A 23,704-nucleotide genomic window follows, 5' to 3' on the forward strand; every position below is an offset into this window, starting at 1 on the left:
TTTCTTTTCTGTGGTTCTTTCTTTTCTGTGGGTCTTTTTTTCTGTGGGTTTTTCTTTTCCGTGGTCTTTCTTTATTGTGGGTCTTTCTTTTCTGTGGGCTTTTCTTTTCCGTGGTCTTTCTTTATTGTGGGTCTTTCTTTTCTGTGGGCTTTTCTTTTCTGTGGGTCTTTCTTTTCTGTGGGATTTTCTTTTCGGCGCTTTTCCTTTTCTGTGGGTCTTTGCTTTCTTTCTTTTCTGTGGGTCTTTTCTGTGGGTCTTTCTTTTCTGTGGGTCTTTGCTGTCTGTGGGTCTTTCTTTTCCGTGGTTTTTCTTTTATGTGGTCTTTTTTGTGGGTCTCTCTTTTCCATGGGATTTTCTTTTCTGTGGTCTTTCTTTTCGGTGGGTCTTTCTTTTCTGTGGGTCTTTCTTTTCCTTAATTTTTTTTCTGTGGCTCTTTCTTTCCCGTGGGTCTTTCTTTCCCGTGGGTCTTTCTTTCCCGTGGGTCTTTCTTTCCCATGGGTCTCTCTTTCCCGTGGGTCTTTCTTTCCCGTGGGTCTTTCTTTCCCGTGGGTCTTTCTCTCCCATGGGTCTCTCTTTCCTGTGGGTCTCTTTCCCGTGGGTCTCTTTCCCGTGGGTCTCTCTTTTCCATGTGTCTTTCTTTTCCATGGGGTTTTCTTTTCTGTGGGTTTTTCTTTTCTGTGGTCTTTCTTTTCCATGGGCTTTTTTTTGGTGGGTCTTTCTTTTCCGTGGGTCTTTCTTTTCTGTGGGTCTTTGCTTTCTGTGGGTCTTTGCTTTCTGTGGGTTTTTCTTTTCTGTGGTCTTTCTTTTCCGTGGTCTTTTCTTTTCTGTGGTTTTTCTTTTCTGTGGGTCTTTCTTTTCCATGGGTCTTTGCTTTCTGTGGATCTTTCTTTTCTGTGGGATTTTCTTTTCGGCGCTCTTCCTTTTCTGTGGGTCTTTGCTTTCTTTCTTTTCTGTGGGTCTTTACTGTCTGTGGGTCTTTCTTTTCTGTGTTTTTTCTGTGGTCTTTTTTCTGTGGTCTTTCTTTTCTGTGGGTTTTTCTTTTCTGTGGGTCTTTCTTTTCCGTGGGTCTTTCTTTTCCGTGGGTTTTTTTTCTCTGCGGTCTTTCTTTTCTGTGGGTCTTTCTTTTTTGTGGGTCTTTCTTTTCTGTGGGTTTTTCTTTTCTGTGGATCTTTCTTTTTTGAGGATCTTTCTTTTCTGTGAGTTTTTCTTTTCTGTGGGTCTTTCTTTTCTGTGGGTTTTTCTTTTCTGTGGGTTTTTATTTTCTGTGGATCTTTCTTTTCTGTGGGATTTTCTTTTCGGCGCTCTTCCTTTTCTGTGGGTCTTTGCTTTCTTTCTTTTTTGTGGGTCTTTCTTTTCTATGGGATTTTCTTTTCTGTGGTCTTTCTTTTCTGTGGGTCTTTCTTTTCTGTGGGTTTTTCTTTTCTGTGGGTGTTTCTTTTCCGTGGGTTTTTCTTCTCTGAGGTCTTTCTATTCTGTGGGTCTTTCTTTTCTGTGGGTTTTTCTTTTCTGTGGATCTTTCTTTTCTGTGGGTTTTTCTTTTCTGTGGATCTTTCTTTTCTGTGAGTCTTTCTTTTCCGTGGGCTTTCTTTTCTGTGGGTCTTTGCTTTCTGTGGGTTTTTCTTTTCTGTGGGTCTTTCTTTTCCATGGTATTTCTTTTCTGTGGGTCTTTCTTTTTGTGGGTTTTCCTTTTCTGTGGGTCTTTCTTTTCCTTGGTCTTTCTTTTTTGTGGGTCTTTGCTTTCCATGGTTCTTTCTTTTTTGTGGGTCTTTGTTTTCTGTGGGTCTTTCTTTTTTGTGGGTCTTTATTTTTCACGGGTCTTTCTTTTTTGTGGGTCTTTGCTTTCTGTGGGTCTTTGTTTTCTGTGGGTCTTTCTTTTTTGTGGGTCTTTCTTTTCCATGGGATTTTCTTTTCTGTGGTCTTTTTTTTCTGTGGTCTTTCTTTTCTGTGGATCTTTCTTTTCTGTGGGTTTTTCTTTTCTGTGGGTCTTTCTTTTTTGTGGGTTTTCCTTTTCTGTGGGTCTTTCTTTTCCTTGGTCTTTCTTTTTTGTGGGTCTTTGCTTTCCATGGTTCTTTCTTTTTTGTGGGTCTTTGTTTTCTGTGGGTCTTTCTTTTTTGTGGGTCTTTATTTTTCACGGGTCTTTCTTTTTTGTGGGTCTTTGCTTTCTGTGGGTCTTTGTTTTCTGTGGGTCTTTCTTTTTTGTGGGTCTTTCTTTTCCATGGGATTTTCTTTTCTGTGGTCTTTTTTTTCTGTGGTCTTTCTTTTCTGTGGATCTTTCTTTTCTGTGGGTTTTTCTTTTCTGTGGGTCTTTCTTTTTTGTGGGTCTTTATTTTTCATGGGTCTTTCTTTTTTGTGGGCCTTTATTTTTCATGGGTCTTTCTTTTCTGTGAGTCTTTCTTTTCCGTGGGCTTTCTTTTCTGTGGGTCTTTGCTTTCTGTGGGTTTTTCTTTTCTGTGGGTCTTTCTTTTCCATGGTATTTCTTTTCTGTGGGTCTTTCTTTTTGTGGGTTTTCCTTTTCTGTGGGTCTTTATTTTCCTTGGTCTTTCTTTTTTGTGGGTCTTTGCTTTCCATGGTTCTTTCTTTTTTGTGGGTCTTTGTATTCTGTGGGTCTTTCTTTTTTGTGGGTCTTTATTTTTCACGGGTCTTTCTTTTTTGTGGGTCTTTGCTTTCTGTGGGTCTTTGTTTTCTGTGGGTCTTTCTTTTTTGTGGGTCTTTCTTTTCCATGGGATTTTCTTTTCTGTGGTCTTTCTTTTCTGTGGTCTTTCTTTTCTGTGGATCTTTCTTTTCTGTGGGTTTTTCTTTTCTGTGGGTCTTTCTTTTTTGTGGGTCTTTATTTTTCATAGGTCTTTCTTTTTTGTGGGTCTTTATTTTCCATGGGTCTCTCTTTTTTTGTGGGTCTTTATTGTGGGTCTCTCTTCTTTGTGGGTCTTTGTGCACAGGTTTTGTGGATTACAGATGTGTCTGAAGGGGTCGATTCATTCTTTACCAGTTCTTGAAGTTCCCTTTGCCTTGTGACAAACACTGATGGGTTTTGTGCCAGAACTATTTATCAGTTCCGTTTTTGTGACTTTTCAGCGCACAATTTCGCTTATTCTCCTAAAATGTCACAAAATTGCCCCCAAAAATGTCAGACATGAAATCACTGCCGGGAGGATTGGAGCAATTGCGGGAAAATGTAGTAAGTTTTTGAAAAGTTACAAACTGTGAATCAGGAAAATGTAAACTGCGCCCAAAGGAAGTGAAAAAGCCAAAGACGTAAGAAAATGACTGAAAAAGCCGCAAATGGGAAGATCAATGTGGTGCAAGCAAAAAAGATAACACAGATACAAATGATAGACAAAGTAAAGTGCAAGTTTTACTTTGTGCAGAATCCACGACCCTCTTGGGCCATTTTGAAGATTTTGGTGCCCAAAACATTAAGTAATACAAGAAGACAGAAATATGAATAGTGACTTAATAGCCACAAATGACGACTTGAGCCCAATGTGATGAGTGGGAGAGAAAGTGACCGCAGGGGATCATAGACCTTCACTGTCCACGGCACATAATGCTGCCATACGGTGCCATGGGGCACAGAGCAGCCGTCGCACTGACATTAGTTTAGAGACGGACACACATGTTGCTGCTTCATGTTCTTAGATCTTCTAGACGTCGTCCAGACTGATGTTCTCACAAGTGTTCTGTGGTTCTCATGGATCGATCGCATGTCCACAAAAAATCACAGGGACAAGTCTGTTATTGATGACCGTCACCTGTACAAGACTATGGGGCGGTGAAAATCATGGACAGCGCTCAGATGGCATCAAGGTGTAATCAGTGTGCAGCCGTGTGCAGTCTGTGTGCTGTCTGTGTGTAGTCCCTGTGCTGTCTGTGTGCTGTCTGTCTGCAGTCCCTGTGCTGTCTGTGTGCTGTCTGTCTGCAGTCCCTGTGCTGTCTGTGTGCTGTCTGTGTGTAGTCCCTGTGCTGTCTGTGTGCTGTCTGTCTGCAGTCCCTGTGCTGTCTGTGTGCTGTCTGTCTGCAGTCCCTGTGCTGTCTGTGTGCTGTCTGTCTGCAGTCCCTGTGCTGTCTGTGTGCTGTCTGTCTGCAGTCCCTGTGCTGTCTGTGAGCTGTCTGTCTGCAGCCCCCGTGCTGTCTGTGTGCTGTCTGTGTGTAGTCCCTGTGCTGTCTGTGTGCTGTCTGTCTGCAGCCCCCATGCTGTCTGTGTGCAGTCCCTGTGCTGTCTGTGTGCTGTCTGTCTGCAGTCCCTGTGCTGTCTGTCTGCAGTCCCTGCGCTGTCTGTGTGCTGTCTGTGTGCTGTCTGTGTGTAGTCCCTGTGCTGTCTGTCTGCAGTCCCTATGCTGTCTGTCTGCAGTCCCTGCGCTGTCTGTCTGCAGTCCCTGCGCTGTCTGTGTGCTGTCTGTGTGTAGTCCCTGTGCTGTCTGTCTGCAGTCCCTGTGCTGTCTGTCTGCAGTCCCTGCACTGTCTGTGTGCTGTCTGTGTGCTGTCTGTGTGTAGTCCCTGTGCTGTCTGTGTGCAGTCCCTGTGCTGTCTGTCTGCAGTCCCTGTGCTGTCTGTCTGCAGTCCCTGTGCTGTCTGTCTGCAGTCTCTGCGCTGTCTGTCTGCAGTCCCTGCGCTGTCTGTGTGCTGTCTGTGTGCAGTCCCTGTGCTGTCTGTGAGCTGTCTGTCTGCAGTCCCTGTGCTGTCTGTCTGCAGTCCCTGCGCTGTCTGTGTGCTGTCTGTGTGCTGTCTGTGTGTAGTCCCTGTGCTGTCTGTCTGCAGTCCCTATGCTGTCTGTCTGCAGTCCCTGCGCTGTCTGTCTGCAGTCCCTGCGCTGTCTGTGTGCTGTCTGTGTGTAGTCCCTGTGCTGTCTGTCTGCAGTCCCTGTGCTGTCTGTCTGCAGTCCCTGTGCTGTCTGTCTGCAGTCCCTGCGCTGTCTGTGTGCTGTCTGTGTGCTGTCTGTGTGTAGTCCCTGTGCTGTCTGTGAGCAGTCCCTGTGCTGTCTGTCTGCAGTCCCTGTGCTGTCTGTCTGCAGTCCCTGCGCTGTCTGTCTGCAGTCCCTGCGCTGTCTGTGTGCTGTCTGTGTGTAGTCCCTGTGCTGTCTGTCTGCAGTCCCTGCGCTGTCTGTCTGCAGTCCCTGCGCTGTCTGTGTGTAGTCCCTGTGCTGTCTGTCTGCAGTCCCTGCGCTGTCTGTCTGCAGTCCCTGCGCTGTCTGTCTGCAGTCCCTGTGCTGTCTGTCTGCAGTCCCTGCGCTGTCTGTGTGTAGTCCCTGTGCTGTCTGTGTGCTGTCTGTCTGCAGTCCCTGTGCTGTCTGTGAGCTGTCTGTCTGCAGTCCCTGTGCTGTCTGTGTGCTGTCTGTCTGCAGTCCCTGTGCTGTCTGTGTGCTGTCTGTCTGCAGTCCCTGTGCTGTCTGTGTGCTGTCTGTCTGCAGTCCCTGTGCTGTCTGTGTGTAGTCCCTGTGCAGTCTGTGTGCTGTCCGTCTGCAGTCCCTGTGCTGTCTGTGTGCTGTCTGTCTGCAGTCCCTGTGCTGTCTGTCTGCAGTCCCTGTGCTGTCTGTGTGTAGTCCCTGTGCAGTCTGTGTGCTGTCTGTCTGCAGTCCCTGTGCTGTCTGTGTGTAGTCCCTGTGCAGTCTGTGTGCTGTCTGTCTGCAGTCCCTATGCTGTCTGTGTGCTGTCTGTCTGCAGTCCCTGTGCTGTCTGTGTGCTGTCTGTCTGCAGTCCCTGTGCTGTCTGTGTGCTGTCTGTGTAGTCCCTGTGCTGTCTGTGAGCTGTCTGCAGTCCCTGTGCTGTCTGTGTGCTGTCTGTGTGTAGTCCCTGTGCTGTCTGTGTGCTGTCTGTCTGCAGTCCCCGTGCTGTCTGTGTGGTGTCTGTCTGCAGTCCCTGTGCTGTCTGCGTGCTGTCTGTCTGCAGCCCCCGTGCTGTCTGTGTGCTGTCTGTGTGTAGTCCCTGTGCTGTCTGTGTGCTGTCTGTCTGCAGTCCCTGCGCTGTCTGTGTGCTGTCTGTGTGTAGTCCCTATGCTGTCTGTGTGCTGTCTGTGTGCAGTCCCTGTGCTGTCTGTGTGCTGTCTGTGTGCAGTCCCGGTGCTGTCTGTGAGCTGTCTGTCTGCAGTCCCTGTGCTGTCTGTCTGCAGTCCCTGCGCTGTCTGTGTGCTGTCTGTGTGTAGTCCCTGTGCTGTCTGTCTGCAGTCCCTGTGCTGTCTGTCTGCAGTCCCTGCGCTGTCTGTCTGCAGTCCCTGCGCTGTCTGTGTGCTGTCTGTGTGTAGTCCCTGTGCTGTCTGTCTGCAGTCCCTGTGCTGTCTGTCTGCAGTCCCTGCACTGTCTGTGTGCTGTCTGTGTGCTGTCTGTGTGTAGTCCCTGTGCTGTCTGTGTGCAGTCCCTGTGCTGTCTGTCTGCAGTCCCTGTGCTGTCTGTCTGCAGTCCCTGCGCTGTCTGTCTGCAGTCCCTGCGCTGTCTGTGTGCTGTCTGTGTGTAGTCCCTGTGCTGTCTGTCTGCAGTCCCTGCGCTGTCTGTCTGCAGTCCCTGCGCTGTCTGTGTGTAGTCCCTGTGCTGTCTGTCTGCAGTCCCTGCGCTGTCTGTCTGCAGTCCCTGTGCTGTCTGTCTGCAGTCCCTGTGCTGTCTGTCTGCAGTCCCTGCGCTGTCTGTGTGCTGTCTGTGTGTAGTCCCTGTGCTGTCTGTGTGCTGTCTGTGTGTAGTCCCTGTGCTGTCTGTGTGCTGTCTGTGTGTAGTCCCTGTGCTGTCTGTCTGCAGTCCCTGTGCTGTCTGTCTGCAGTCCCTGCGCTGTCTGTCTGCAGTCCCTGTGCTGTCTGTGTGTAGTCCCTGTGCTGTCTGTCTGCAGTCCCTGTGCTGTCTGTCTGCAGTCCTTGCGCTGTCTGTCTGCAGTCCCTGTGCTGTCTGTGTGTAGTCCCTGTGCTGTCTGTCTGCAGTCCCTGTGCTGTCTGTCTGCAGTCCCTGTGCTGTCTGTCTGCAGTCCCTGCGCTGTCTGTCTGCAGTCCCTGTGCTGTCTGTGTGTAGTCCCTGTGCTGTCTGTCTGCAGTCCCTGTGCTGTCTGTCTGCAGTCCCTGTGCTGTCTGCAGTCCCTGTGCTGTCTGTGTGTAGTCCCTGTGCTGTCTGTCTGTAGTCCCTGTGCTGTCTGCAGTCCCTGCGCTCTCTGTCTGCAGTCCCTGTGCTGTCTGTGTGCAGTCCCTGTGCTGTCTGTCTGCAGTCCCTGTGCTGTCTATGTGTAGTCCCTGTGCTGTCTGTATGTAGTCCCTGTGCTGTCTGTCTGCAGTGCCTGTGCTGTCTGTGTGTAGTCCCTGTGCTGTCTGTCTGCAGTCCCTGTGCTGTCTGTCTGCAGTCCCTGTGCTGTCTGTCTGCAGTCCCTGCGCTGTCTGTCTGCAGTCCCTGTGCTGTCTGTGTGTAGTCCCTGTGCTGTCTGTCTGCAGTCCCTGTGCTGTCTGTCTGCAGTCCCTGTGCTGTCTGCAGTCCCTGTGCTGTCTGTGTGTAGTCCCTGTGCTGTCTGTCTGTAGTCCCTGTGCTGTCTGCAGTCCCTGCGCTCTCTGTCTGCAGTCCCTGTGCTGTCTGTGTGCAGTCCCTGTGCTGTCTGTCTGCAGTCCCTGTGCTGTCTATGTGTAGTCCCTGTGCTGTCTGTGTGTAGTCCCTGTGCTGTCTGTGTGTAGTCCCTGTGCTGTCTGTCTGCAGTCCCTGCGCTGTTTGTCTGCAGTCTCTGTGCTGTCTGTCTGCTGTCCCTGTACTGTCTGTCTGCAGTCCCTGTGCTGTCTGTGTGTAGTCCCTGCGCTGTCTGTCTGCAGTCCCTGCGCTGTTTGTCTGCAGTCCCTGCGCTGTCTGTCTGCAGTCCCTGTGCTGTCTGTCTGCAGTCCCTGTGCTGTCTATGTGTAGTCCCTGTGCTGTCTGTATGTAGTCCCTGTGCTGTCTGTCTGCAGTGCCTGCGCTGTCTGTGTGTAGTCCCTGTGCTGTCTGTGTGTAGTCCCTGTGCTGTCTGTCTGCAGTCCCTGCGCTGTTTGTCTGCAGTCCCTGTGCTGTCTGTCTGCAGTCCCTGCACTGTCTGTGTGCTGTCTGTCTGTAGTCCCTGTGCTGTCTGTCTGTAGTCCCTGTGCTGTCTGCAGTCCCTGCGCTCTCTGTCTGCAGTCCCTGTGCTGTCTGTGTGCAGTCCCTGTGCTGTCTGTCTGCAGTCCCTGTGCTGTCTATGTGTAGTCCCTGTGTTGTCTGTATGTAGTCCCTGTGCTGTCTGTCTGCAGTGCCTGCGCTGTCTGTGTGTAGTCCCTGTGCTGTCTGTCTGCAGTCCCTGCGCTGTTTGTCTGCAGTCCCTGTGCGGTCTGTCTGCAGTCCATGCGGTGTCTGTCTGCAGTCCCTGCGCTGTCAGTCTGCAGTCCCTGTGCTGTCTATGTGTAGTCCCTGTGCTGTCTGTATGTAGTCCCTGTGCTGTCTGTCTGCAGTCCCTGTGCTGTCTATGTGTAGTCCCTGTGCTGTCTGTGTGTAGTCCCTGCGCTGTTTGTCTGCAGTCCCTGCGCTGTTTGTCTGCAGTCCCTGTGCTGTCTGTCTGCAGTCCCTGCACTGTCTGTGTGCTGTCTGTCTGTAGTCCCTGCGCTGTCTGTCTGCAGTCCCTGTGCTGTCTGTCTGCAGTCCCTGCACTGTCTGTGTGCTGTCTGTCTGTAGTCCCTGTGCTGTCTGTCTGCAGTCCCTGCACTGTCTGTGTGCTGTCTGTCTGCAGTCCCTGTGCTGTCTGTCTGCAGTCCCTGCGCTGTCTGTGTGCTGTCTGTGTGTAGTCCCTGTGCTGTCTGTCTGCAGTCCCTGTGCTGTCTGTCTGCAGTCCCTGCACTGTCTGTGTGCTGTCTGTGTGCTGTCTGTGTGTAGTCCCTGTGCTGTCTGTGTGCAGTCCCTGTGCTGTCTGTCTGCAGTCCCTGTGCTGTCTGTCTGCAGTCCCTGCACTGTCTGTCTGCAGTCCCTACGCTGTCTGTGTGCTGTCTGTGTGTAGTCCCTGTGCTGTCTGTCTGCAGTCCCTGCGCTGTCTGTCTGCAGTCCCTGCGCTGTCTGTGTGTAGTCCCTGTGCTGTCTGTCTGCAGTCCCTGCGCTGTCTGTCTGCAGTCCCTGTGCTGTCTGTCTGCAGTCCCTGTGCTGTCTGTCTGCAGTCCCTGCGCTGTCTGTGTGTAGTCCCTGTGCTGTCTGTGTGCTGTCTGTCTGTAGTCCCTGTGCTGTCTGTCTGCAGTCCCTGTGCTGTCTGTCTGCAGTCCCTGCGCTGTCTGTCTGCAGTCCCTGTGCTGTCTGTGTGTAGTCCCTGTGCTGTCTGTCTGCAGTCCCTGTGCTGTCTGTCTGCAGTCCCTGCGCTGTCTGTCTGCAGTCCCTGTGCTGTCTGTGTGTAGTCCCTGTGCTGTCTGTCTGCAGTCCCTGTGCTGTCTGTCTGCAGTCCCTGTGCTGTCTGTCTGCAGTCCCTGCGCTGTCTGTCTGCAGTCCCTGTGCTGTCTGTGTGTAGTCCCTGTGCTGTCTGTCTGCAGTCCCTGTGCTGTCTGTCTGCAGTCCCTGTGCTGTCTGCAGTCCCTGTGCTGTCTGTGTGTAGTCCCTGTGCTGTCTGTCTGTAGTCCCTGTGCTGTCTGCAGTCCCTGCGCTCTCTGTCTGCAGTCCCTGTGCTGTCTGTGTGCAGTCCCTGTGCTGTCTGTCTGCAGTCCCTGTGCTGTCTATGTGTAGTCCCTGTGCTGTCTGTATGTAGTCCCTGTGCTGTCTGTCTGCAGTGCCTGCGCTGTCTGTGTGTAGTCCCTGTGCTGTCTGTGTGTAGTCCCTGTGCTGTCTGTCTGCAATCCCTGCGCTGTTTGTCTGCAGTCTCTGTGCTGTCTCTCTGCTGTCCCTGTACTGTCTGTCTGCAGTCCCTGTGCTGTCTGTGTGTAGTCCCTGCGCTGTCTGTGTGTAGTCCCTGCGCTGTCTGTCTGCAGTCCCTGTGCTGTCTGTCTGCAGTCCCTGTGCTGTCTATGTGTAGTCCCTGTGCTGTCTGTATGTAGTCCCTGTGCTGTCTGTCTGCAGTGCCTGCGCTGTCTGTGTGTAGTCCCTGTGCTGTCTGTGTGTAGTCCCTGTGCTGTCTGTCTGCAGTCCCTGCGCTGTTTGTCTGCAGTCCCTGTGCTGTCTGTCTGCAGTCCCTGCACTGTCTGTGTGCTGTCTGTCTGTAGTCCCTGTGCTGTCTGTCTGTAGTCCCTGTGCTGTCTGCAGTCCCTGCGCTCTCTGTCTGCAGTCCCTGTGCTGTCTGTGTGCAGTCCCTGTGCTGTCTGTCTGCAGTCCCTGTGCTGTCTATGTGTAGTCCCTGTGTTGTCTGTATGTAGTCCCTGTGCTGTCTGTCTGCAGTGCCTGCGCTGTCTGTGTGTAGTCCCTGTGCTGTCTGTCTGCAGTCCCTGCGCTGTTTGTCTGCAGTCCCTGTGCTGTCTGTCTGCAGTCCCTGTGCTGTCTGTCTGCTGTCCCTGTACTGTCTGTCTGCAGTCCCTGTGCTGTCTGTGTGTAGTCCCTGCGCTGTCTGTGTGTAGTCCCTGCGCTGTCTGTCTGCAGTCCCTGTGCTGTCTGTCTGCAGTCCCTGTGCTGTCTATGTGTAGTCCCTGTGCTGTCTGTATGTAGTCCCTGTGCTGTCTGTCTGCAGTGCCTGCGCTGTCTGTGTGTAGTCCCTGTGCTGTCTGTGTGTAGTCCCTGTGCTGTCTGTCTGCAGTCCCTGCGCTGTTTGTCTGCAGTCCCTGTGCTGTCTGTCTGCAGTCCCTGCACTGTCTGTGTGCTGTCTGTCTGTAGTCCCTGTGCTGTCTGTCTGTAGTCCCTGTGCTGTCTGCAGTCCCTGCGCTCTCTGTCTGCAGTCCCTGTGCTGTCTGTGTGCAGTCCCTGTGCTGTCTGTCTGCAGTCCCTGTGCTGTCTATGTGTAGTCCCTGTGTTGTCTGTATGTAGTCCCTGTGCTGTCTGTCTGCAGTGCCTGCGCTGTCTGCAGTCCCTGTTCTGTCTGTCTGCAGTCCCTGCGCTCTCTGTCTGCAGTCCCTGCGCTGTCTGTCTGCAGTCCCTGTGCTGTCTGTCTGCAGTCCCTGCGCTGTCTGTCTGCAGTCCCTGTACTGTCTGTCTGCAGTCCCTGCGCTGTCTGTCTGCAGTCCCTGCGCTGTCTGTCTGCAGTCCCTGTGCTGTCTGTCTGCAGTCACTGTACTGTCTGTCTGCAGTCCCTGTGCTGTCTGTGTGTAGTTCCTGCGCTGTCTGTGTGTAGTCCCTGCGCTGTCTGTCTGCAGTCCCTGTGCTGTCTGTCTGCAGTCCCTGCGCTGTCTGTCTGCAGTCCCTATGCTGTCTGTCTGCAGTCCCTGTACTGTCTGTCTGCAGTCCCTGGGCTGTCTGTGTGTAGTCCCTGCGCTGTCTGTGTGTAGTCCCTGCGCTGTCTGTCTGCAGTCCCTGTGCTGTCTGTCTGCAGTCCCTGTGCTGTCTGTCTCCAGTCCCTGCGCTGTCTGTCTGCAGTCCCTGTGCTGTCTGTCTGCAGTCCCTGCGCTGTCTGTGTGTAGTCCCTGTGCTGTCTGTGTGTAGTCCCTGTGCTGTCTGTGTGTAGTCCCTGCGCTGTTTGTCTGCAGTCCCTGCGCTGTCTGTCTGCAGTCCCTGTGCTGTCTGTCTACAGTCCCTGTGCTGTTTGTCTGCAGTCCCTGTGCTGTCTGTCTGCAGTCCCTGTGCTGTCTGTCTGCAGTCCCTGCGCTGTCTGTCTGCAGTCCCTGTGCTGTCTGTGTGTAGTCCCTGTGCTGTCTGTCTGCAGTCCCTGTGCTGTCTGTCTGCAGTCCCTGTGCTGTCTGCAGTCCCTGTGCTGTCTGTGTGTAGTCCCTGTGCTGTCTGTCTGTAGTCCCTGTGCTGTCTGCAGTCCCTGCGCTCTCTGTCTGCAGTCCCTGTGCTGTCTGTGTGCAGTCCCTGTGCTGTCTGTCTGCAGTCCCTGTGCTGTCTGTGTGCAGTCCCTGTGCTGTCTGTCTGCAGTCCCTGCGCTGTCTGTCTGCAGTCCCTGTGCTGTCTGTCTGCAGTCCCTGTGCTGTCTGTGTGCTGTCTGTGTGTAGTCCCTGCGCTGTCTGTCTGCAGTCCCTGTGCTGTCTGTGTGCTGTCTGTGTGTAGTCCCTGCGCTGTCTGTCTGCAGTCCCTGTGCTGTCTGTGTGTAGTCCCTGCGCTGTCTGTCTGCAGTCCCTGCGCTGTCTGTCTGCAGTCCCTGTGCTGTCTGTGTGTAGTCCCTGTGCTGTCTGTCTGCAGTCCCTGTGCTGTCTGTCTGCAGTCCCTGCGCTGTCTGTCTGCAGTCCCTGCGCTGTCTGTCTGCAGTCCCTGTGCTGTCTGTCTGCAGTCCCTGCGCTGTCTGTGTGCTGTCTGTGTGTAGTCCCTGTGCTGTCTGTCTGCAGTCCCTGTGCTGTCTGTGTGTAGTCCCTGCGCTGTCTGTCTGCAGTCCCTGCGCTGTCTGTCTGCAGTCCCTGTGCTGTCTGTGTGTAGTCCCTGTGCTGTCTGTCTGCAGTCCCTGTGCTGTCTGTCTGCAGTCCCTGCGCTGTCTGTCTGCAGTCCCTGCGCTGTCTGTCTGCAGTCCCTGTGCTGTCTGTCTGCAGTCCCTGCGCTGTCTGTGTGCTGTCTGTGTGTAGTCCCTGTGCTGTCTGTCTGCAGTCCCTGCGCTGTCTGTCTGCAGTCCCTGCGCTGTCTGTCTGCAGTCCCTGTGCTGTCTGTCTGCAGTCCCTGCGCTGTCTGTGTGCTGTCTGTGTGTAGTCCCTGTGCTGTCTGTCTGCAGTCCCTGTGCTGTCTGTGTGTAGTCCCTGCGCTGTCTGTCTGCAGTCCCTGCGCTGTCTGTCTGCAGTCCCTGTGCTGTCTGTCTGCAGTCCCTGCGCTGTCTGTGTGCTGTCTGTGTGTAGTCCCTGTGCTGTCTGTCTGCAGTCCCTGTGCTGTCTGTGTGTAGTCCCTGTGCTGTCTGTCTGCAGTCCCTGCGCTGTCTGTCTGCAGTCCCTGCGCTGTCTGTCTGCAGTCCCTGTGCTGTCTGTCTGCAGTCCCTGCGCTGTCTGTGTGCTGTCTGTGTGTAGTCCCTGTGCTGTCTGTCTGCAGTCCCTGTGCTGTCTGTCTGCAGTCCCTGCGCTGTCTGTGTGCTGTCTGTGTGTAGTCCCTGTGCTGTCTGTCTGCAGTCCCTGCGCTGTCTGTCTGCAGTCCCTGTGCTGTCTGTGTGCTGTCTGTGTGTAGTCCCTGTGCTGTCTGTCTGCAGTCCCTGTGCTGTCTGTCTGCAGTCCCTGTGCTGTCTGTCTGCAGTCCCTGCGCTGTCTGTCTGCAGTCCCTGCGCTGTCTGTCTGCAGTCCCTGTGCTGTCTGTCTGCAGTCCCTGCGCTGTCTGTCTGCAGTCCCTGCGCTGTCTGTCTGCAGTCCCTGTGCTGTCTGTGTGCTGTCTGTGTGTAGTCCCTGCGCTGTCTGTGTGCTGTCTGTGTGTAGTCCCTGCGCTGTCTGTCTGCAGTCCCTGTGCTGTCTGTGTGTAGTCCCTGTGCTGTCTGTCTGCAGTCCCTGTGCTGTCTGTCTGCAGTCCCTGCGCTGTCTGTCTGCAGTCCCTGTGCTGTCTGTCTGCAGTCCCTGCGCTGTCTGTCTGCAGTCCCTGCGCTGTCTGTCTGCAGTCCCTGTGCTGTCTGTCTGCAGTCACTGCGCTGTCCGTGTGCTGTCTGTGTGTAGTCCCTGTGCTGTCTGTCTGCAGTTCCTGCGCTGTTTGTCTGCAGTCCCTGTGCTGTCTGTCTGCAGTCCCTGGGCTGTCTGTCTGCAGTCCCTGCGCTGTCTGTCTGCAGTCCCTGCGCTGTCTGTCTGCAGTCCCTGCGCTGTCTGTCTGCAGTCCCTGCGCTGTCTGTCTGCAGTCCCTGGGCTGTCTGTCTGCAGTCCCTGCGCTGTCAGTTGCAGTCCCTGCGCTGTCTGTTGCAGTCCCTGCACTGTCTGTCTGCAGTCCCTGCGCTGTCTGTCTGCAGTCCCTGCGCTGTCTGTCTGTAGTCCCTGCGCTGTCTGTCTGCAGTCCCTGTGCTGTCTGTGTGTAGTCCCTGTGCTGTCTGTCTGCAGTCCCTGTGCTGTCTGTCTGCAGTCCCTGCGCTCTCTGTCTGTAGTCCCTGCGCTGTCTGTCTGCAGTCCCTGTGCTGTCTGTGTGTAGTCCCTGTGCTGTCTGTCTGCAGTCCCTGTGCTGTCTGTCTGCAGTCCCTGCGCTGTCTGTCTGCAGTCCCTGCGCTGTCTGTCTGCAGTCCCTGTGCTGTCTGTCTGCAGTCCCTGGGCTGTCTGTCTGCAGTCCCTGCGCTGTCTGTCTGCAGTCCCTGTGCTGTCTGTCTGCAGTCCCTGGGCTGTCTGTCTGCAGTCCCTGCGCTGTCTATTGCAGTCCCTGCGCTGTCTGTTGCAGTCCCTGCGCTGTCTGTCTGTAGTCCCTGTGCTGTCTGTGTGTAGTCCCTGTGCTGTCTGTCTGCAGTCCCTGCGCTGTCTGTCTGTAGTCCCTGCGCTGTCTGTCTGCAGTCCCTGTGCTGTCTGTGTGTAGTCCCTGTGCTGTCTGTCTGTAGTCCCTGCGCTGTCTGTGTGTAGTCCCTGGGCTGTCTGTGTGTAGTCCCTGTGCTGTCTGTCTGCAGTCCCTGGGCTGTCTGTCTGCAGTCCCTGCGCTGTCTGTCTGCAGTCCCTGCGCTGTCTGTCTGCCGTCCCTGTGCTGTCTGTGTGTAGTCCCTGGGCTGTCTGTCTGCAGTCCCTGCGCTGTCTGTCTGCAGTCCCTGCGCTGTCTGTCTGCAGTCCCTGTGCTCTCTGTGTGTAGTCCCTGTGCTGTCTGTCTGCAGTCCCTGCGCTGTCTGTCTGCAGTCCCTGCACTGTCTGTGTGCTGTCTGTCTGTAGTCCCTGCGCTGTCTGTCTGCAGTCCCTGCGCTGTCTGTCTGCAGTCCCTGTGCTGTCTGTCTGCAGTCCCTGTGCTGTCTGTGTGCTGTCTGTCTGCAGTCCCTGCGCTGTCTGCCTGCAGTCCCTATGCTGTCTGTCTGCAGTCCTTGTGCTGTCTGTCTGCAGTCCCTGCGCTGTCTGTCTGCAGTCCCTGTGCTGTCTGTCTGCAGTCCCTGTGCTGTCTGTGTGCTGTCTGTCTGCAGTCCCTGCGCTGTCTGCCTGCAGTCCCTATGCTGTCTGTCTGCAGTCCTTGTGCTGTCTGTCTGCAGTCCCTGTGCTGTCTGTCTGCAGTCCTTGTGCTGTCTGTCTGCAGTCCCTGCGCTGTCTGTCTGCAGTCCCTGTGCTGTCTGTCTGCAGTCCCTGTGCTGTCTGTCTGCAGTCCCTGTGCTGTCTGTGTGCTGTCTGTCTGCAGTCCCTGCGCTGTCTGCCTGCAGTCCCTATGCTGTATGTCTGCAGTCCCTGTGCTGTCTGTCTGCAGTCCTTGTGCTGTCTGTCTGCAGTCCCTGCGCTGTCTGTCTGCAGTCCCTGTGCTGTCTGTCTGCAGTACCTGTGCTGTCTGTCTGCAGTCCCTGCGCTGTCTGCAGTCCCTGTTCTGTCTGTCTGCAGTCCCTGCGCTCTCTGTCTGCAGTCCCTGCGCTGTCTGTCTGCAGTCCCTGTGCTGTCTGTCTGCAGTCCCTGCGCTGTCTGTCTGCAGTCCCTGTACTGTCTGTCTGCAGTCCCTGCGCTGTCTGTCTGCAGTCCCTGCGCTGTCTGTCTGCAGTCCCTGTGCTGTCTGTCTGCAGCTGTCTGTCTGCAGTCCCTGCGCTGTCTGTCTGCAGTCCCTGTGCTGTCTGTCTGCAGTCCCTGTGCTGTCTGTGTGTAGTCCCTGCGCTGTCTGTGTGTAGTCCCTGCGCTGTCTGTCTGCAGTCCCTGTGCTGTCTGTCTGCAGTCCCTGCGCTGTCTGTCTGCAGTCCCTGTGCTGTCTGTCTGCAGTCCCTGTACTGTCTGTCTGCAGTCCCTGGGCTGTCTGTGTGTAGTCCCTGCGCTGTCTGTGTGTAGTCCCTGCGCTGTCTGTCTGCAGTCCCTGTGCTGTCTGTCTGCAGTCCCTGTGCTGTCTGTCTCCAGTCCCTGCGCTGTCTGTCTGCAGTCCCTGCGCTGTCTGTCTGCAGTCCCTGCGCTGTCTGTGTGTAGTCCCTGTGCTGTCTGTGTGTAGTCCCTGTGCTGTCTGTGTGTAGTCCCTGCGCTGTTTGTCTGCAGTCCCTGCGCTGTCTGTCTGCAGTCCCTGTGCTGTCTGTCTACAGTCCCTGTGCTGTTTGTCTGCAGTCCCTGTGCTGTCTGTCTGCAGTCCCTGTGCTGTCTGTCTGCAGTCCCTGCGCTGTCTGTCTGCAGTCCCTGTGCTGTCTGTGTGTAGTCCCTGTGCTGTCTGTCTGCAGTCCCTGTGCTGTCTGTCTGCAGTCCCTGTGCTGTCTGCAGTCCCTGTGCTGTCTGTGTGTAGTCCCTGTGCTGTCTGTCTGTAGTCCCTGTGCTGTCTGCAGTCCCTGCGCTCTCTGTCTGCAGTCCCTGTGCTGTCTGTGTGCAGTCCCTGTGCTGTCTGTCTGCAGTCCCTGTGCTGTCTGTGTGCAGTCCCTGTGCTGTCTGTCTGCAGTCCCTGCGCTGTCTGTCTGCAGTCCCTGTGCTGTCTGTCTGCAGTCCCTGTGCTGTCTGTGTGCTGTCTGTGTGTAGTCCCTGCGCTGTCTGTCTGCAGTCCCTGTGCTGTCTGTGTGCTGTCTGTGTGTAGTCCCTGCGCTGTCTGTCTGCAGTCCCTGTGCTGTCTGTGTGTAGTCCCTGCGCTGTCTGTCTGCAGTCCCTGCGCTGTCTGTCTGCAGTCCCTGTGCTGTCTGTGTGTAGTCCCTGTGCTGTCTGTCTGCAGTCCCTGTGCTGTCTGTCTGCAGTCCCTGCGCTGTCTGTCTGCAGTCCCTGCGCTGTCTGTCTGCAGTCCCTGTGCTGTCTGTCTGCAGTCCCTGCGCTGTCTGTGTGCTGTCTGTGTGTAGTCCCTGTGCTGTCTGTCTGCAGTCCCTGTGCTGTCTGTGTGTAGTCCCTGCGCTGTCTGTCTGCAGTCCCTGCGCTGTCTGTCTGCAGTCCCTGTGCTGTCTGTGTGTAGTCCCTGTGCTGTCTGTCTGCAGTCCCTGTGCTGTCTGTCTGCAGTCCCTGCGCTGTCTGTCTGCAGTCCCTGCGCTGTCTGTCTGCAGTCCCTGTGCTGTCTGTCTGCAGTCCCTGCGCTGTCTGTGTGCTGTCTGTGTGTAGTCCCTGTGCTGTCTGTCTGCAGTCCCTGTGCTGTCTGTCTGCAGTCCCTGCGCTGTCTGTCTGCAGTCCCTGCGCTGTCTGTCTGCAGTCCCTGTGCTGTCTGTCTGCAGTCCCTGCGCTGTCTGTGTGCTGTCTGTGTGTAGTCCCTGTGCTGTCTGTCTGCAGTCCCTGTGCTGTCTGTGTGTAGTCCCTGCGCTGTCTGTCTGCAGTCCCTGCGCTGTCTGTCTGCAGTCCCTGTGCTGTCTGTCTGCAGTCCCTGCGCTGTCTGTGTGCTGTCTGTGTGTAGTCCCTGTGCTGTCTGTCTGCAGTCCCTGTGCTGTCTGTGTGTAGTCCCTGTGCTGTCTGTCTGCAGTCCCTGCGCTGTCTGTCTGCAGTCCCTGCGCTGTCTGTCTGCAGTCCCTGTGCTGTCTGTCTGCAGTCCCTGCGCTGTCTGTGTGCTGTCTGTGTGTAGTCCCTGTGCTGTCTGTCTGCAGTCCCTGTGCTGTCTGTCTGCAGTCCCTGCGCTGTCTGTGTGCTGTCTGTGTGTAGTCCCTGTGCTGTCTGTCTGCAGTCCCTGCGCTGTCTGTCTGCAGTCCCTGTGCTGTCTGTGTGCTGTCTGTGTGTAGTCCCTGTGCTGTCTGTCTGCAGTCCCTGTGCTGTCTGTCTGCAGTCCCTGCGCTGTCTGTCTGCAGTCCCTGCGCTGTCTGTCTGCAGTCCCTGTGCTGTCTGTCTGCAGTCCCTGCGCTGTCTGTCTGCAGTCCCTGCGCTGTCTGTCTGCAGTCCCTGTGCTGTCTGTGTGCTGTCTGTGTGTAGTCCCTGCGCTGTCTGTGTGCTGTCTGTGTGTAGTCCCTGCGCTGTCTGTCTGCAGTCCCTGTGCTGTCTGTGTGTAGTCCCTGTGCTGTCTGTCTGCAGTCCCTGTGCTGTCTGTCTGCAGTCCCTGCGCTGTCTGTCTGCAGTCCCTGTGCTGTCTGTCTGCAGTCCCTGCGCTGTCTGTCTGCAGTCCCTGCGCTGTCTGTCTGCAGTCCCTGCGCTGTCTGTCTGCAGTCCCTGTGCTGTCTGTGTGCTGTCTGTGTGTAGTCCCTGCGCTGTCTGTGTGCTGTCTGTGTGTAGTCCCTGCGCTGTCTGTCTGTAGTCCCTGTGCTGTCTGTGTGTAGTCCCTGTGCTGTCTGTCTGCAGTCCCTGCGCTGTCTGTCTGTAGTCCCTGCGCTGTCTGTCTGCAGTCCCTGTGCTGTCTGTGTGTAGTCCCTGTGCTGTCTGTCTGTAGTCCCTGCGCTGTCTGTGTGTAGTCCCTGGGCTGTCTGTGTGTAGTCCCTGTGCTGTCTGTCTGCAGTCCCTGGGCTGTCTGTCTGCAGTCCCTGCGCTGTCTGTCTGCAGTCCCTGCGCTGTCTGTCTGCAGTCCCTGTGCTGTCTGTGTGTAGTCCCTGGGCTGTCTGTCTGCAGTCCCTGCGCTGTCTGTCTGCAGTCCCTGCGCTGTCTGTCTGCAGTCCCTGTGCTGTCTGTCTGCAGTCACTGCGCTGTCTGTGTGCTGTCTGTGTGTAGTCCCTGTGCTGTCTGTCTGCAGTTCCTGCGCTGTTTGTCTGCAGTCCCTGTGCTGTCTGTCTGCAGTCCCTGGGCTGTCTGTCTGCAGTCCCTGCGCTGTCTGTCTGCAGTACCTGCGCTGTCTGTCTGCAGTCCCTGCGCTGTCTGTCTGCAGTCCCTGTGCTGTCTGTCTGCAGTCCCTGCGCTGTCTGTCTGCAGTCCCTGGCCTGTCTGTCTGCAGTCCCTGCGCTGTCTGTTGCAGTCCCTGCGCTGTCTGTTGCAGTCCCTGCACTGTCTGTCTGCAGTCCCTGCGCTGTCTGTCTGCAGTCCCTGCGCTGTCTGTCTGTAGTCCCTGCGCTGTCTGTCTGCAGTCCCTGTGCTGTCTGTGTGTAGTCCCTGTGCTGTCTGTCTGCAGTCCCTGTGCTGTCTGTCTGCAGTCCCTGCGCTGTCTGTCTGCAGTCCCTGCGCTGTCTGTCTGTAGTCCCTGCGCTGTCTGTCTGCAGTCCCTGTGCTGTCTGTGTGTAGTCCCTGTGCTGTCTGTCTGTAGTCCCTGCGCTGTCTGTGTGTAGTCCCTGGGCTGTCTGTGTGTAGTCCCTGTGCTGTCTGTCTGCAGTCCCTGGGCTGTCTGTCTGCAGTCCCTGCGCTGTCTGTCTGCAGTCCCTGCGCTGTCTGTCTGCAGTCCCTGTGCTGTCTGTGTGTAGTCCCTGGGCTGTCTGTCTGCAGTCCCTGCGCTGTCTGTCTGCAGTCCCTGCGCTGTCTGTCTGCAGTCCCTGTGCTGTCTGTCTGCAGTCACTGCGCTGTCTGTGTGCTGTCTGTGTGTAGTCCCTGTGCTGTCTGTCTGCAGTTCCTGCGCTGTTTGTCTGCAGTCCCTGTGCTGTCTGTCTGCAGTCCCTGGGCTGTCTGTCTGCAGTCCCTGCGCTGTCTGTCTGCAGTACCTGCGCTGTCTGTCTGCAGTCCCTGCGCTGTCTGTCTGCAGTCCCTGTGCTGTCTGTCTGCAGTCCCTGCGCTGTCTGTCTGCAGTCCCTGGGCTGTCTGTCTGCAGTCCCTGCGCTGTCTGTTGCAGTCCCTGCGCTGTCTGTTGCAGTCCCTGCACTGTCTGTCTGCAGTCCCTGCGCTGTCTGTCTGCAGTCCCTGCGCTGTCTGTCTGTAGTCCCAGCGCTGTCTGTCTGCAGTCCCTGTGCTGTCTGTGTGTAGTCCCTGTGCTGTCTGTCTGCAGTCCCTGTGCTGTCTGTCTGCAGTCCCTGCGCTGTCTGTCTGTAGTCCCTGCGCTGTCTGTCTGCAGTCCCTGTGCTGTCTGTGTGTAGTCCCTGTGCTGTCTGTCTGCAGTCCCTGTGCTGTCTGTCTGCAGTCCCTGCGCTGTCTGTCTGCAGTCCCTGCGCTGTCTGTCTGCTGTCCCTGTGCTGTCTGTCTGCAGTCCCTGGGCTGTCTGTCTGCAGTCCCTGCGCTGTCTGTCTGCAGTCCCTGTGCTGTCTGTCTGCAGTCCCTGGGCTGTCTGTCTGCAGTCCCTGCGCTGTCTATTGCAGTCCCTGCGCTGTCTGTTGCAGTCCCTGCGCTGTCTGTCTGTAGTCCCTGTGCTGTCTGTGTGTAGTCCCTGTGCTGTCTGTCTGCAGTCCCTGCGCTGTCTGTCTGTAGTCCCTGCGCTGTCTGTCTGCAGTCCCTGTGCTGTCTGTGTGTAGTCCCTGTGCTGTCTGTCTGTAGTCCCTGCGCTGTCTGTGTGTAGTCCCTGGGCTGTCTGTGTGTAGTCCCTGTGCTGTCTGTCTGCAGTCCCTGGGCTGTCTGTCTGCAGTCCCTGCGCTGTCTGTCTGCAGTCCCTGCGCTGTCTGTCTGCAGTCCCTGTGCTGTCTGTGTGTAGTCCCTGGGCTGTCTGTCTGCAGTCCCTGCGCTGTCTGTCTGCAGTCCCTGCGCTGTCTGTCTGCAGTCCCTGCGCTGTCTGTCTGCAGTCCCTGTGCTCTCTGTGTGTAGTCCCTGTGCTGTCTGTCTGCAGTCCCTGCGCTGTCTGTCTGCAGTCCCTGCGCTGTCTGTCTGCAGTCCCTGCGCTGTCTGTCTGTAGTCCCTGCGCTGTCTGTCTGCAGTCCCTGTGCTGTCTGTGTGTAGTCCCTGGGCTGTCTGTCTGCAGTCCCTGCGCTGTCTGTCTGCAGTCCCTGCGCTGTCTGTCTGCAGTCTCTGCGCTGTCTGTCTGCAGTCCCTGCGCTGTCTGTCTGCAGTCCCTGCGCTGTCTGTCTGTAGTCCCTGCGCTGTCTGTCTGCAGTCCCTGTGCTGTCTGTGTGTAGTCCCTGTGCTGTCTGTCTGCAGTCCCTGTACTGTCTGTCTGCAGTCCCTGTGCTGTCTGTCTGCAGTCCCTGTGCTGTCTGTCTGTAGTCCCTGTGCTGTCTGTCTGCAGTCCCTGTGCTGTCTGTGTGTAGTCCCTGTGCTGTCTGTCTGCAGTCCCTGTGCTGTCTGTCTGCAGTCCCTGCGCTGTCTGTCTGCAGTCCCTGCGCTGTCTGTCTGCAGTCCCTGTGCTGTCTGTCTGCAGTCCCTGCGCTGTCTGTGTGCTGTCTGTGTGTAGTCCCTGTGCTGTCTGTCTGCAGTCCCTGTGCTGTCTGTGTGTAGTCCCTGCGCTGTCTGTCTGCAGTCCCTGCGCTGTCTGTCTGCAGTCCCTGTGCTGTCTGTCTGCAGTCCCTGCGCTGTCTGTGTGCTGTCTGTGTGTAGTCCCTGTGCTGTCTGTCTGCAGTCCCTGTGCTGTCTGTGTGTAGTCCCTGTGCTGTCTGTCTGCAGTCCCTGCGCTGTCTGTCTGCAGTCCCTGCGCTGTCTGTCTGCAGTCCCTGTGCTGTCTGTCTGCAGTCCCTGCGCTGTCTGTGTGCTGTCTGTGTGTAGTCCCTGTGCTGTCTGTCTGCAGTCCCTGTGCTGTCTGTCTGCAGTCCCTGCGCTGTCTGTGTGCTGTCTGTGTGTAGTCCCTGTGCTGTCTGTCTGCAGTCCCTGCGCTGTCTGTCTGCAGTCCCTGTGCTGTCTGTGTGCTGTCTGTGTGTAGTCCCTGTGCTGTCTGTCTGCAGTCCCTGTGCTGTCTGTCTGCAGTCCCTGCGCTGTCTGTCTGCAGTCCCTGCGCTGTCTGTCTGCAGTCCCTGCGCTGTCTGTCTGCAGTCCCTGCGCTGTCTGTCTGCAGTCCCTGCGCTGTCTGTCTGCAGTCCCTACGCTGTCTGTCTGCAGTCCCTGTGCTGTCTGTGTGCTGTCTGTGTGTAGTCCCTGCGCTGTCTGTGTGCTGTCTGTGTGTAGTCCCTGCGCTGTCTGTCTGCAGTCCCTGTGCTGTCTGTGTGTAGTCCCTGTGCTGTCTGTCTGCAGTCCCTGTGCTGTCTGTCTGCAGTCCCTGCGTTGTCTGTCTGCAGTCCCTGTGCTGTCTGTCTGCAGTCCCTGCGCTGTCTGTCTGCAGTCCCTGCGCTGTCTGTCTGCAGTCCCTGCGCTGTCTGTCTGCAGTCCCTGGGCTGTCTGTCTGCAGTCCCTGCGCTGTCTATTGCAGTCCCTGCGCTGTCTGTTGCAGTCCCTGCGCTGTCTGTCTGTAGTCCCTGTGCTGTCTGTGTGTAGTCCCTGTGCTGTCTGTCTGCAGTCCCTGCGCTGTCTGTCTGTAGTCCCTGCGCTGTCTGTCTGCAGTCCCTGTGCTGTCTGTGTGTAGTCCCTGTGCTGTCTGTCTGTAGTCCCTGCGCTGTCTGTGTGTAGTCCCTGGGCTGTCTGTGTGTAGTCCCTGTGCTGTCTGTCTGCAGTCCCTGGGCTGTCTGTCTGCAGTCCCTGCGCTGTCTGTCTGCAGTCCCTGCGCTGTCTGTCTGCAGTCCCTGTGCTGTCTGTGTGTAGTCCCTGGGCTGTCTGTCTGCAGTCCCTGCGCTGTCTGTCTGCAGTCCCTGCGCTGTCTGTCTGCAGTCCCTGCGCTGTCTGTCTGCAGTCCCTGTGCTCTCTGTGTGTAGTCCCTGTGCTGTCTGTCTGCAGTCCCTGCGCTGTCTGTCTGCAGTCCCTGCGCTGTCTGTCTGCAGTCCCTGCGCTGTCTGTCTGTAGTCCCTGCGCTGTCTGTCTGCAGTCCCTGTGCTGTCTGTGTGTAGTCCCTGGGCTGTCTGTCTGCAGTCCCTGCGCTGTCTGTCTGCAGTCCCTGCGCTGTCTGTCTGCAGTCTCTGCGCTGTCTGTCTGCAGTCCCTGCGCTGTCTGTCTGCAGTCCCTGCGCTGTCTGTCTGTAGTCCCTGCGCTGTCTGTCTGCAGTCCCTGTGCTGTCTGTGTGTAGTCCCTGTGCTGTCTGTCTGCAGTCCCTGTACTGTCTGTCTGCAGTCCCTGTGCTGTCTGTCTGCAGTCCCTGTGCTGTCTGTCTGTAGTCCCTGTGCTGTCTGTCTGCAGTCCCTGTGCTGTCTGTGTGTAGTCCCTGTGCTGTCTGTCTGCAGTCCCTGTGCTGTCTGTCTGCAGTCCCTGCGCTGTCTGTCTGCAGTCCCTGCGCTGTCTGTCTGCAGTCCCTGTGCTGTCTGTCTGCAGTCCCTGCGCTGTCTGTGTGCTGTCTGTGTGTAGTCCCTGTGCTGTCTGTCTGCAGTCCCTGTGCTGTCTGTGTGTAGTCCCTGCGCTGTCTGTCTGCAGTCCCTGCGCTGTCTGTCTGCAGTCCCTGTGCTGTCTGTCTGCAGTCCCTGCGCTGTCTGTGTGCTGTCTGTGTGTAGTCCCTGTGCTGTCTGTCTGCAGTCCCTGTGCTGTCTGTGTGTAGTCCCTGTGCTGTCTGTCTGCAGTCCCTGCGCTGTCTGTCTGCAGTCCCTGCGCTGTCTGTCTGCAGTCCCTGTGCTGTCTGTCTGCAGTCCCTGCGCTGTCTGTGTGCTGTCTGTGTGTAGTCCCTGTGCTGTCTGTCTGCAGTCCCTGTGCTGTCTGTCTGCAGTCCCTGCGCTGTCTGTGTGCTGTCTGTGTGTAGTCCCTGTGCTGTCTGTCTGCAGTCCCTGCGCTGTCTGTCTGCAGTCCCTGTGCTGTCTGTGTGCTGTCTGTGTGTAGTCCCTGTGCTGTCTGTCTGCAGTCCCTGTGCTGTCTGTCTGCAGTCCCTGCGCTGTCTGTCTGCAGTCCCTGCGCTGTCTGTCTGCAGTCCCTGCGCTGTCTGTCTGCAGTCCCTGCGCTGTCTGTCTGCAGTCCCTGCGCTGTCTGT

The 23,704-nt window shown here is 56.0% G+C and overlaps 2 protein-coding genes across 2 annotated transcripts in view; one reads left to right on the plus strand and one right to left on the minus strand.

Annotated features, from left to right (window-relative positions):
• LOC138673822 (axoneme-associated protein mst101(2)-like) overlaps positions 1–23,704 on the plus strand; it is a 50,117-nt gene that overhangs the window by 12,399 nt on the left and 14,014 nt on the right. The window lies entirely within an intron of this gene.
• LOC138673781 (neurofilament heavy polypeptide-like) lies at positions 312–1,744 on the minus strand. The gene is made up of 2 exons (XM_069761825.1): positions 1,327–1,744; positions 312–1,245 (listed from the first exon to the last, which is right to left on the minus strand). The coding sequence occupies exons 1-2, from the start codon at positions 1,742–1,744 to the stop codon at positions 413–415; spliced, it is 1,251 nt and encodes a 416-aa protein (XP_069617926.1). The 3' UTR covers positions 312–412.

The sequence above is a fragment of the Ranitomeya imitator genome, chromosome 4 (genome assembly GCF_032444005.1).
Source record: "Ranitomeya imitator isolate aRanImi1 chromosome 4, aRanImi1.pri, whole genome shotgun sequence".
Taxonomy (NCBI): domain Eukaryota; kingdom Metazoa; phylum Chordata; class Amphibia; order Anura; family Dendrobatidae; genus Ranitomeya; species Ranitomeya imitator.